This window comes from Protopterus annectens, chromosome 4.part0 (genome assembly GCF_019279795.1).
Source record: "Protopterus annectens isolate FY-2018-M chromosome 4.part0, PAN1.0, whole genome shotgun sequence".
Lineage (NCBI taxonomy): Eukaryota > Metazoa > Chordata > Ceratodontiformes > Protopteridae > Protopterus > Protopterus annectens.
In genome coordinates, this window is record NC_056733.1 from 154,532,301 (window position 1) to 154,545,178 (window position 12,878).

At 38.0% G+C, this 12,878-nt stretch overlaps 1 protein-coding gene across 1 annotated transcript in view; it reads right to left on the reverse strand.

The window, feature by feature from the left end:
• DNAH9 (dynein axonemal heavy chain 9) overlaps nt 1–12,878 on the reverse strand; it is a 3,419,770-nt gene that overhangs the window by 2,434,521 nt on the left and 972,371 nt on the right. The window contains exons 10-11 of the mRNA XM_044069722.1: nt 11,790–11,904; nt 11,555–11,623 (exon numbers count right to left, since the gene is read on the reverse strand). Of these exons, the coding sequence (XP_043925657.1) occupies nt 11,555–11,623; nt 11,790–11,904 (184 nt within the window). The remainder of the gene's footprint in view (nt 1–11,554; nt 11,624–11,789; nt 11,905–12,878) is intronic.

Sequence of the window (12,878 nt, forward strand, 5' to 3'; positions counted from 1 at the left end):
AAGGTACAATAACTATGTTACACTACATAGAAATTATAGTTCACGGGAACATGTGCATTTAATTGAAAGCTACAATACACATCCAATATCCATTTCAGATCATGAAGCAATTTAAAATATTGATAAAAATGAAGGGCAATGAAGTAAATATGAGACACTGGTGCTTTCCCACCTACCTGTAAAAAGAGAGTAGTTTAAGGAAGGGTAGTTGAAATTCTTCAAGAGATATTAGGAAAGATACAAATATCTTCCAAAGTTATAGCTGGTGAGTGGGATAAATGGAGTTTAAAAACAGGGTAGAAATAAAAGAGAGAGAAATTTTAAGAAGTAATAGGAACCACTGAAGGGGCTGACAAAGGTTAGAGTATTGCAGAATAAGGGGAATCTCACAGAACAAGAAGATAAAATAAATGGAGTACCTGAATGGTGTGTATGAGTTTAGAAACATTGCTGTTAAGCAATTATTTTTTATAACAACTCCAGAGAAGAAATACTTTTAACACCATGACTTAGACAGCAGAAAGTAGAAGGATCTGTTACCAAACTTAGAGAGCCTATAACAAGAAAAATAACCATAAAATAAAAATAATAGCCTTTAGGAGGAATTAGCAGTGATGAGCAATTGGGAAGGACGGTTCTCCCCAGTGCCACCTCTTTTGATTTTCTTGCTCAAGAAAATCCACTTTTGAACCTAGGTTTTGTGGTAAAAAGGGTGGATTCTGTTAACAACAAAGTTCCGGTGGCTACCGATAAGAATTTTGAAGACCTTGTGAGAGACTTGAGCTACAAGATGGGGAGGTTACAAAGATTGACTTGGCAAGCTTACCATTTTGATGCTTGCCAACAATATGGCATTGTTCCGCGTGGCATGCGAATTTTGTGCATGCCGACTCAGGGGGACCGTTACCCTGAGTTACTAGCACAATGGCAATCCCTCAATATTGAGACCAGCTTCAAATATATGGACTTAATAAAGAACTTTTTTGCACCCGAGGTTACCAAGTTGCAATCGGAGGTGGTGGAATTGCAACGTATAGTGGACAGAGATTATAGTGGATCCATCTATCGTACACGCTTGACTGAGCTTTACCGGACTTTTGCGGAAGGTAATGAGAAATTCCGTGTACAGAAAACTAACAAGTTGAGGAGAGACCATACTGACTTCTCCTCTGGTAATATCTTTGTTTGGCCGTGTTACAAGCAATCTGGTTTGGCACGAAGTGGCAGATGGTGTTAGATCTACTCGACGTCAGCAAGGAGAGAAAGAGTCGGTTAGTGCTGCAGAGTCTTTACAGGGGGATACGGCTAGGAACGTACCCAATGTGAAACAAGGGCTTGTTGTTGGTAATACGGAGCCACTGTGTTATGTGGATGCAGTATCTTCCAATTCCCATACACAAATGGGGGTTAGGTCTTTTGATTCGGCTCCCAAAGTGTCTGAGGCGGATACTGATTTTAACGCTGTTGAACCATCGACTTCTATGGTTGATTCAAACATTGGAGGGCCAGATTTGGGAGCACATCCTAAGCAACCACAGGGAAGGCAGGGTTTTTTGCAGAACCTTCCAGCACCTGTAAAGAAACGAGGTGCCTGGAAAAGATCCCTAAGTGAAGGAAGGGATCCGGACAAAAGGAGGAAGGTTGCGGTTTGACTTTTAATGTTTCTAATGACATTGTTTATAATTTATCTTCGTATAAGTTAACTGAGGATGAATATTTTGTGCTTAATAAGGGTTTGTCCTTTGTGCCAGGCAGGACCAGCATTTTTAATGAGATTGTGTTAGATCTAATGATGTTCTGTCGTAATTTAGCTTTAAAATGTGCGTTTAACAACAATACAGAAGCCGTAGGTGCTCAGCTGAGGCAACCTAGTTGCTATGTTCCCCCTTTTTCACCCGCCATGTGCCTCTTTATTGATAGTTGTGAAAGAGATCTACAGGAATATTTTAGGGCCTGTGATTATCGTAAATTTTATAATTTGACGCAGACTCAACAGAAAGCACTCTCTGGTTTGATCAACAATAGAGATTTGGTCATTAAAATGGCAGATAAGGGAGGAGCAGTTGTGGTGCTCGATACAGCATACTATGATTCCAAGATTCAGGCTTTGTTGTCGGATGTTAATACTTATATACAGATTAGTCCCTTAACTGTTAAAATGATCATTGAAAATGTGCACAATTGCCTAAATAGGTTATGTTTTGAATTTAAGATTAGTGATGATCTACTTAGATTTTTGTTGATAAAAAAGCCAGTCACCCCTGTGTTTAAGGCTTTACCTAAGATTCATAAGTCTTTGGAGGATCCACCTTTCCGACCCATTGTTTCTGGGAGGGGATGGGTGACGGAAAACGTTTCGATTTGGTTGGAACACACTCTTAGGCCTTTGCTGGATAAATTGCCCAATGTTTTGAAGGATACAGGGTGTTTCCTACAGATTGTGAAGGAAGTTAATCAGCATGGTTTTAGAGAAGGGTTGCTAATGGCCACCCTGGATGTACAGAGCTTATTCACGGTCATCAACAATGATTATGGGGTGCAGGCGGTTGGATGTGTTATGCGAGAATTGGGTGAGTTGGATTCTAAGATAGATTTGGTACAGATACTTCTTTTTGTGGTGTTGGACAATAATGTGTTTATTGGCAGTCAACAGGTTTATAGGCAAGCACAGGGGGTAGCCATGGGCACCCCTTGTGCTAATACCTATGCCAACCTGGTTCTTTCTTTTTGGGAAAGGGATTTTATACTAGGTCATGCTGAGTGGATGAAGTATGTGGTGGCTTATACACGATTTGTAGATGACATTTTTGTTTTTTGGCGAGGTGATCATTTATCCCTGTTGAGATTTGTGGACTACCTACACTCCACCACTACTTTTTTCAAGTTCACCCTGAATTATTCTGATTCAAGTATTGACTTCCTTGATGTCAGCTTAACACGCACTGATGAGGGTTTTTCTTCCAGTTTGCATCGAAAAGAATGCTGGAAGAATAGTTTACTGAGTTTCGACAGTATGCACCCCCGTTATATGTTTTCTAATATCATACAGGGGCAAGTCTGTAGGACGTCCAGGTTGTGCCTGGATGATACTAATTTTGAACTTGAGATTTATGGATTGAAGGAATGCTTTCAGAAGAGGGGGTATGAGAAACATCTTGTGAAACGTGTTGTAGCTAATGGAACTTTAAATAGGACAGGTAGGTTTAAACCGTGGTTGAGATGTACGGAGGGAGAAGTGATGGCAAGGGTAGATTCCAGATTGAATGTAGAGTGCCCGAAATTATATTTTACCTACAGTAGCAATATTGGTGACATCAGGGACATAGTGAATAAGAACTGGAATATTCTCAGGGGTGATAACAGATTAAGGGATATGATAGGGCCTATCCCCTGCTATGGATATAGGCGGAACAAAAATCTTAAGGATCTGTTATGTGGGGAAAAGAGCTTGGTCATCCCCAGGCCGCTTATAAGTAAGAGGGGTAGTGTTCCTTGTGGTAATTGCAAAGCATGTCCGTACATCAATAGGATGAATACTTTTATACATCCAGTAAGTGGTAGGATCTTTGAATTTAAGGGTAGAGCCACTTGCAGGACTCCTAATCTAGTCTACATAGGAGAATGCACCCAGTGCTTTAGCTTTTATGTGGGCATGACTAACAACATGTTCAAGGTTAGGATTCTCCAACATCTGTCCTCCATTAGGAATAAAGACGTTCATAATGCTTTGTATAAACATGTTGAGTTATATCCTACTCACACATTTGTGTTTAAAGCTGTGGCCAACGTTAGTCTGGGTAACAGAGGAGGGGATGTTAAGTTACTTACAGAATCTTTGGAGTCACGTTGGATTATAGAGCTTATGGCACATAGGAACCCTGGCCTCAATGACATGGTTCCCCTCAAACCCGCCTTACAGAGGAGGCGTGTCTTTTATTAATGTTTGATTGGATGTCAATATATTTAAATGTTGAACTTTTAACTGTTTTTGTATGTCTGATGAAGGGTCTCAACCCGAAAGCGCTTACTACTGGATTTCTCTGTGTGTTTTTATTAAAACAAAGGTACTACAGCAGTGTCCTGCCTCTCTTTTGTTTGCTATTTCAGAAGAAATATATGAAAATATTTGATATAGAAGATACAAATTCTGTTGTAGGAATTCAGACAGAATTTACATATTATTGACCAAGGTACAATAACTGGGTTACACTACATAGAAATTATAGTTCACGGGAACATGTGCATTTAATTGAAAGCTACAATACACATCCAATATCCATTTCAGATCATGAAGCAATTTAAAATATTGATAAAAATGAAGGGCAATGAAGTAAATATGAGACACTGGTGCTTTCCCACCTACCTGTAAAAAGAGAGTAGTTTAAGGAAGGGTAGTTGAAATTCTTCAAGAGATATTAGGAAAGATACAAATATCTTCCAAAGTTATAGCTGGTGAGTGGGATACATGGAGTTTAAAAACAGGGTAGAAATAAAAGAGAGAGAAATTTTAAGAAGTAATAGGAATCACTGAAGGGGCTGACAAAGGTTAGAGTATTGCAGAATAAGGGGAATCTCACAGAACAAGAAGATAAAATAAATGGAGTACCTGAATGGTGTGTATGAGTTTAGAAACATTGCTGTTAAGCAATTATTTTTTATAACAACTCCAGAGAACAAATACTTTTAACACCATGACTTAGCAGAAAGTAGAAGGATTTGTTACCAAACTTAGAGAGCCTATAACAAGAAAAATAACCAGGGATCCTGTAGAAGTTTTAAAGGAATTTTGGAAATTCCTTGAACATTTGTATAAAATGGAGAAATCTGGAAATCATGAAAGATCATAAATGGAAATACTTACAGAAGACTTAATTATGCCAAGGTTATAGGTACATGAGGCTCATCAACTGACCATTGAGATAGGAGGGAATGAGATAAAATCGTGATGTACAATCAATCCTCAGGAAAGTCTGCAGGAACAGATGGTATTCTTGTGGATGTCTGGTAGTTAGGAGAGAAAAAAGTGATAAAGGTCTGAAATCTTTTCTTTAATGAAATTTTAAAAGGAGGGCAAGCACCACCATCTTGGAAGAAACGTGCTGGCTGTATTAACCAAGTATGGTAAAGATGTATCAGATCCAGCTTCATACAGACCCATTTCAATTTTAAACCTTGATTATAACTGTTTATGTCTATACTAGCTAAAAGAATGGTGTTGCCAAAAGTGAAAGAAATGAATCGATGTGGTTTTGTGGAGAGAAGGCAAACATTTGACAACATTAACAGAACAATGATGATCTAGAGGGGAAACAAAGTAAGATAATATCAATGCTGTTGGTTGGGTTTGATACAAAGAAAGCCTTCGACAGCATAAGCTGTGACTTTAGGAGTAGGGCAATGGATGCATTTGCATTCTCTGATACAATAATGAGGTTAATTAGGTGGATATATGAAGGATCGGAAGCAAGAATTAAAGTGGGATGATTCTTCCTTGATAAGTAATATTTGAACAGAGAAATTAGGCAGGGGTGTCCTCTTTCCCCTTTGCTCATAGGCGTATACTAGGGTAATGACCACTAGCACCCTTATTAGCCTAACTGTGCAACGCAAATTTGACCCAAAAATTTGACTTATATAGGGAATGATTTACTGACTGCTGCTGTCCTTCAGAGATATAGGTACCTGACTAGGGTTGGAGTTTCAATTACCCATCTATTGGTCCAAGTTGCATTTAAAGCAGAGGGTATAGGGGTGCAGGGGGAGCTTGCCCCCATGTAAAAACACTGGAAATGCCTCCTGTTCACAGTGAAAATGTTTCTGCTTCTTTAGTCTGTGGTTGTCCTTGGCCTGGAAGGCCAAATAAACCTCCAATTTGTCTTTGGTAGACTTTATTTGTCCGAGTTGTTTGTATCAAGCCTTCTAGTTGTGTCTCTATCTTTTTTTTTTTAACACAGATATATTGGCTTCTCCTTCTTAGACTAGATGTGAAGAACCTTCATTTATAACATTTTATTACTTCACCAAAAATGGAAACAAAGGCTTTATGCAAAAGGATAAACTCAAGAAATGTCCTTGAAAGGGAGATTCCACTAATGACTGATGTGACTCAACCACAGTGGGAACCAAATAAAACATTGCTGTGACATGCAAGGTAGCTAATTGCAACTGGTATCAATTAGATATCTATCGGATGTCAAGAAAGATCGGGTATCCAGCTGCAGATTATAAATCAATACATCCCGATTCCTATTACTTTCATTTATCCCCAAGTTTGAGTTATTACAAACTTCAAATAAAAAAATCCAAGTGAACACTAACTATAAGAAGATTAAAAATTAAGTGGCAGGTAGGAATTCACTACATTAGTGATCAAATCAAAAGTGTGATCACCACTGTGGAATTCGTGTGACTATATAAAATGATCAAGGCTGTAGTATCTCAGAAAATACCTCCTTTGCTACAGTAGATACATGTTGGAGTTAGTGTGTATAACCAGCAGGTATAAAAGTGTATTTATGTTTGAATTTCATTCTGTGCATTAAAGCGTGATGTTCAGTGATTGTACTTAAGAGTATTATAGTCCATGTGGGTGTAAATGACCCAAGAGGTACCTCCCTTGACTATAAGAAGAGAGACATCGTGGAGCTCTCGGAGTGTGTGTCCCAGATGGGTAAGAGCCTAGCAATGAGCAGCATCTTATCTTCTCCAATGATGCCACAATACAAACTAAGGATGACTGATCTCAATAATTGGCTTAGTTGCTGGTGTCATTCTAAGGGGGTGCAATATTTGTCAGCATAAAAGGAGATGGTCAACAGACCAATCAGCTTTGCCAGGGATGTTCTGCACCTCTCCGTTCTAGGCTTTCGAATATTAGCTAAAACATTGTTTTGCCCCATAGTGCCTTTTTTATGCAATTCCCAACTGAAAGTACTTCTGACATAGCAAATAAAAAACAAGAACATCTAAAGGTATTACTGCTCAATGCTCTGAGTCTAAACAAAAAACTCCACTCCCTAGAATCTCTCTTCACCCTAGAGAATGCTGAGATATGTGTAGTCACTGAGACATGGTTTAAAGCTGCAGACAGCACACCAAGAGTACAAGGTCATAATGCTTTCCACACATTTAGACCAGCAACTACACAGAAAGGGACTAAAGGTGGGACTAAAGGTGGAAGTGTCTTGATTTACTTCAAAAATAAATACATCTCAAGGCTGGTCAAACCTGACAATGCACTTGAGCTGCTTCTTGTTCAAATCATCACAGGCAAAATCCAATACCACTTCCTTGCCAGCTATAGGTCACACTGTATGACCTAGGAATCTCATACTATGTATTTAAACGTACTGGAAACACTCACCATCCAAAACCAATACCATATTCATGCATTACTAATTATCTCACTATTAACTGGGAATCCTATATGACACCAAACATACAGGCATATATATGCCAGGATTTTGTGAACACAAACTCCCTGGACCAGATTGTCAATACACCAACCAGGGGTGCAACCATACTGGATCTGGTTTTTACTAGTATGGGAGATTGCTGCACACCGCCTAGTGTAATGTCTCCCTGGTAATGTCAGAGCACAAAATAGTCTCCTTTGAAATAAAATAGAACCTGGACCCCCAGCTAAACCTGGAATATTCAGGAACTACTCTAAGGCTAACTTTCTGCTATTAAATGATAACCTGGCAAAATTTCAACCCCCCATAAACCCTGAGAACACTTCTGGCTATGCAGAACTGTTCAGAGTGACCCTATACAAGCATGTCAACAGCTTCATAGTGGCAGCTCTACCCACCAGGAAGAAGTACAGAACTAACTCAAAAAACAAGCCACCCTAGTAAAAATCACAAAATCAATAGGCTGTATAACAGAAGAGAGAAAATCATGGCAAAAATATTAAGAGGTGCAGCACCCAGCAGGATAAAAGCACTCTCAAACTAAACAAACAACTCAAAGGACAAATACAGTCTACCAAAGCCAAATTTTAGGTCAATTTGACCTCCCAGGCCAAGGACAATCACAAGACATTGTTTAGCTATGTCCATAACTGCAAAGGCAATACACAATTGTGTGCAGAGCTCATTGTAAATAGAGCCACCTATACTGAGCCAGAAGATATAGCAAACCTACTGGCCGATAAATTCAGCTCCAGCTTTACCCCTTTATAGTTAAATGCACTACAGTGTTGCAGTGAATAGCAGTTCTCCGATATAATTCTCAGTTGTGGTGCCTTCTGTCTGGAGTCTTCATGCCCTCTTAGTGTTCACATGGGTCTTATCCAGGGACTCTGGCTTCTCCTACCTCCCAAAGACAAACAGTAGGTGGACTGGCACATTTAAATCATCCCTAGGTATAAATGTGTTTTGTCTTTTTGTATGTGAGATACAGAAAAAAGACTTGGCAATCTACTTCTTTTCCGTAAACTCCATAGATGGAGATTGATGTTCACATGGTCAGTCTGACAGCCACATAAGCTCATATGCATATATATGGATGGAATTTACAGTTAATGCTAGATTCAGGAAAAAAATAGGACTACACAGATGGAAGAAAATTAATTTAACATCCTTGCAAATGTTCTGTCATAAAAAGTAATGAATTTTCTAAGATATTTTAGTTTATCAACAACACCCTTTAGTGTACTGATATAATTTTTTCAAGCAGATTAGCAAAACTATTACTGCCTTCATTTGGAGAAAAACTTTTTAAATTAGCATAGTGAAAACAATGAATCCTAAATTTAAAGGAGGATTTTAAGTACCTAAATTTAAACTTTATTCCCTTAACAAGTAGACTTGTATAGTTCTTTAACGTTTTAGGTTATGTAGGTAAAGAAAAGGATAGGGTGTGTTACATTATGTATATTAGCTGTTTTCTTAAATTAAAATTAATCTAAGATGTCTTCCATTTTTTATTATTTTTATCTTTAAAGACCAACCAACATACAGTATGGTATGGAAAGCAGCAGTGGTGGGGCTAGCTTGCTTGTGGTATGAGCCTTGGCTCTAGAGGACTGAAACTGTTGATGTGACACCCATGTGCAAAAATGGGAAAAAGGGGTTGTGGCTGGATGGATGGATGGATGGATTAATCTACCTTGAATTTTAATACAAATGATTATAGATGTCAACATACTAACAATGAATTTGGCCTAATATATAGAATTTAATCCTTTTTTGTTAATTTTTTTATAATTTGAATATTATGTTAAATTATATTATGCTGATTCATTAATAATTTACAAATAATTCTTTCCTAACCATAAACGATATAATACAACCGACAAAGTTAGGATATGCAAGGGATGGCCTCAATAAATGGAACTTAAAAGGTAATCAGACATTCTTAATTAATCTGATAAGAATTGTAGCAGCCGTTTTTCCTGTCATTACACTAGGTTCAGGTAAAATTAATAAAATTCATACATAGGTAAGCAAAGCCCCAATATCTCATTATAATTTTTAAATAATAATATAACTAAGGACCCAGACTTTTCAGTGGCACATACCTCACATTACTGGTCAGAAATATTTTTAAATGGCTTGCACACAACTAATTAATAATCATAATATGTATTTAACTCTTACAAAATTAGTGTCTTTTGGTATTCCAATGACACCATATTGTTAAAATTTGCACAGCAGAACAAACTGAATTAAAGCTTATTATTTGAGACCGTTAAAGAATTAGAAAAATCTAGAATACTTTACAAATATACTGGTACTCTTTAAAGCAGCTGAATAATATACAGAATCAGTACAACAGTGTGACAGAATGTTTGCTAGAGCATGACAGAGGGAAAGGTGTAGTGAGACAACACCAGAAAACACTTCTGAGATATCATGGTATACCATGTTTAATTTTGGGGTTGTATCTGTGGGAGGTCAAGAACAGCATACCACAACTCGAGTTATGGCAATTAAAAGGTTAGTGGCACAGAGAATGAGGGCTTCCATCTTTGACTGCAGTGGCTCAGGTGCAAAAAACAGGTTCACGCAGGTCAGGTGTTTCATGCCTTGGGTAGATCTTTAAACTATTACGCAGCAGAGGTCAGCACAAAGTCAGCCGTGATGTCACCAAACTAAGTGGGAGCATATTATCACACATTCTGCAGCTGTGGTTGAAAACATGTACATCACTGCACCTCTGTGCCTTGCAGGCTGAATGGACAAAAACTATGCATGGTAGGCCCACAGCAGTAGGTCTTCACTTGTCATCAGTGCTAGGACCTCCCAAAGTTCAGAGGCTTCAGATGCAACAGTCACTGACTACCATATTCCAAAGAGTAAGAAGCCACCTGAGAAAAAGGACACACAAGGGTGCCAAAGGATTGTGACCCATCTGTGAAATGTGGTGATCATTTGAAGCAAGAAAGATTACACATTCTGAACACACTTTCACTGATCCTGAAGCAAGATGAAAGGAAAAAATAAGAAAAGAGAAATATGAACAGTATAACCACACATCAAAAGTCTAAAAAGGTAAGCTGCAGAAGTTGAGCATGCAAACCCTAAAACACAGAAGGAAAAGGGAGTGTCTTCTAACACCTGCAGGTCACATATTTAGAATACAACGGGTCTGGAGAAGGAGATGCTGTACAGGTTAAAGGATACAGAATTACATTTGTTTTAGTTCTACAGGTATTCCGTCCGTAGGAACAAGGGATTATGAAAACATCTTGCAATCCTTCTCATCCTGCAAGAAAACTCTGCTACATCCCTTAATTTCTGCCTTACTGGGATACATACTGATTACAAGGTGCCCCCATGGTCAATCTTCTGCTTCTGTATTTTGTATCACCAAATACATGCTCAAACAGCTCAACAAATAACACAACTTATGACATGAAATAGTAACAAACTAGGAAAATACTTACTAAATAATGTTAGAAATTCATTTGTTTGAAACTAGTACATATAAGAAAGAAATCTGATTCTACTATAATTATGGATATGACAGCAAACAGATTACTCAGTATGCATTGAAATGACTGCATAACACACTACTAGTTGGCATTTTTCACACAGCAACATTGTGTCTTCCTTGACAACAAGAAAATATGTACAGTCAAAAACTTGTATAACTCTCCATCTTTAGCAGCAGTAATAACATATAAGTTTGTTATCTGTGTAGGTTGTGGCCTTGCGGGCACTAGGTTGCATGACCAGATATGCTGGCATCTGTTTGGTTGACACCATTTTATAGACACAAACAGATGGTCAACAGGTGTGTGAGACTGACAGTCCCTGTGTAGAGGAATATTCCCTTTCTTCAGGGATTGTACGATCTTGAAGTTAATGTATATAGTAAGCAGCTGGTGTAGGAGTGCAGGGGGCTTACCCCTCTGAAGAAACACTTGCATTCAGTTTAATCCACTCTGGGTAAACCCAAAGCATGTGTAGAACATGTCGACAAAATGACCAGCTCTGCCAACAGCCATAATGCTAATTAATGTATAATTACTTTTGCTGCAACTGCATGCACATTTCATATACAAATAATACATACAGAGTTTTCAAAAATTAATATTGCTTACCTTCCAAGTAATTCTATCATTTCCTCATATTTCTGTATCATTCTCTTCCCTTGGACTGACTCCATGCATCTAATAGCAGCAAAACAAGTAAAGTGCACAGTTAAAAGCATTATTAGATGTAGTGAGTTAAATAAGCATATTAACTCAAATCTGAATGCATAACAGACAGGAGAAGAAACTGAATTAAAGCACTTAATACTATGTTTGTGTTACTACCAACTTTTCTGATACTTACGGATGCACTATATTCCTGAAGTTACTGAAAGGTACTTGGATGCGTTCTCGCAATTCTTGGGCCCAGCACAAGCCACCAGCAACTGCTGGCATATTCTTGTTTACAACAGGGGAACCTACAAAATAAAAGTATATATATTTACTTCCAAAGACACTCACATGGGGATTATATGGCAAACTCAAAAGCACTTAATTCTGAGTACATGGCAGAATTGAAGAGAAACACAATAATAAACTGATAAAACTAGATATATACTTTGCGTGCGTATACACACACACACACACACACACACACACAAAAAGCAGGAAGCAAGATTTCCTTTACATTAGGCCTCTCACCACTCCAGAGGATGCAGATATACAGAACAAAGGTTTAATGTGTTTTTTAAAATGAGTCTTCACTCACATTGTGATCTACTGCAAGCCTGTTCTGTAATCTATAAGGCTAAATGATAAAGTCATATGCAGTTTTATAAACACATATTTATGTAACCTTTAGGAAGAAGTGGTGTGACAAAATCTTGCATGCTTTCTTATCCTGCAGAACAAAATCTGCTACATTCCTTGATTTCTACCATACTGGGATACATACTGATTACACAGACCCACAACGGTCAGTCCACACTTTTATATTTTATATCGTCAACTATATGCTCAGTTGGGTCAACAAATAACACAACTTATGACATGAATAAGTAAATTTAGAAATGCATCTGTTTGGAACTAGTACATTTAAAAAACAAATGTGATTCTACTATCTATATGGACATGGCAACATGCAGATTAGACAGTATCCAATGAAATAGTTGACCTTTTTGAGAGGACAACATTATGCCTCCCTTAGCAACTAGAAAATATGTTAACAGTCTAAAACTTATATAACTCACCATCTCTAGCAGCAGTAATAACAGATAAAACAAAACAAACTAGAGCCAGAGTAAAGTTGAGCGCTTTTGTCCCGTTTATTACAGAACTTCCTCAGAACAATTGCACAATGCAAACCCATATATAATACATTTAGGTTTATAATCCGCTGTGGTGGTGCTGCGGTAGCGTTGTCGCCTCACAGTAAGACGCTGTCCGGTTAGAT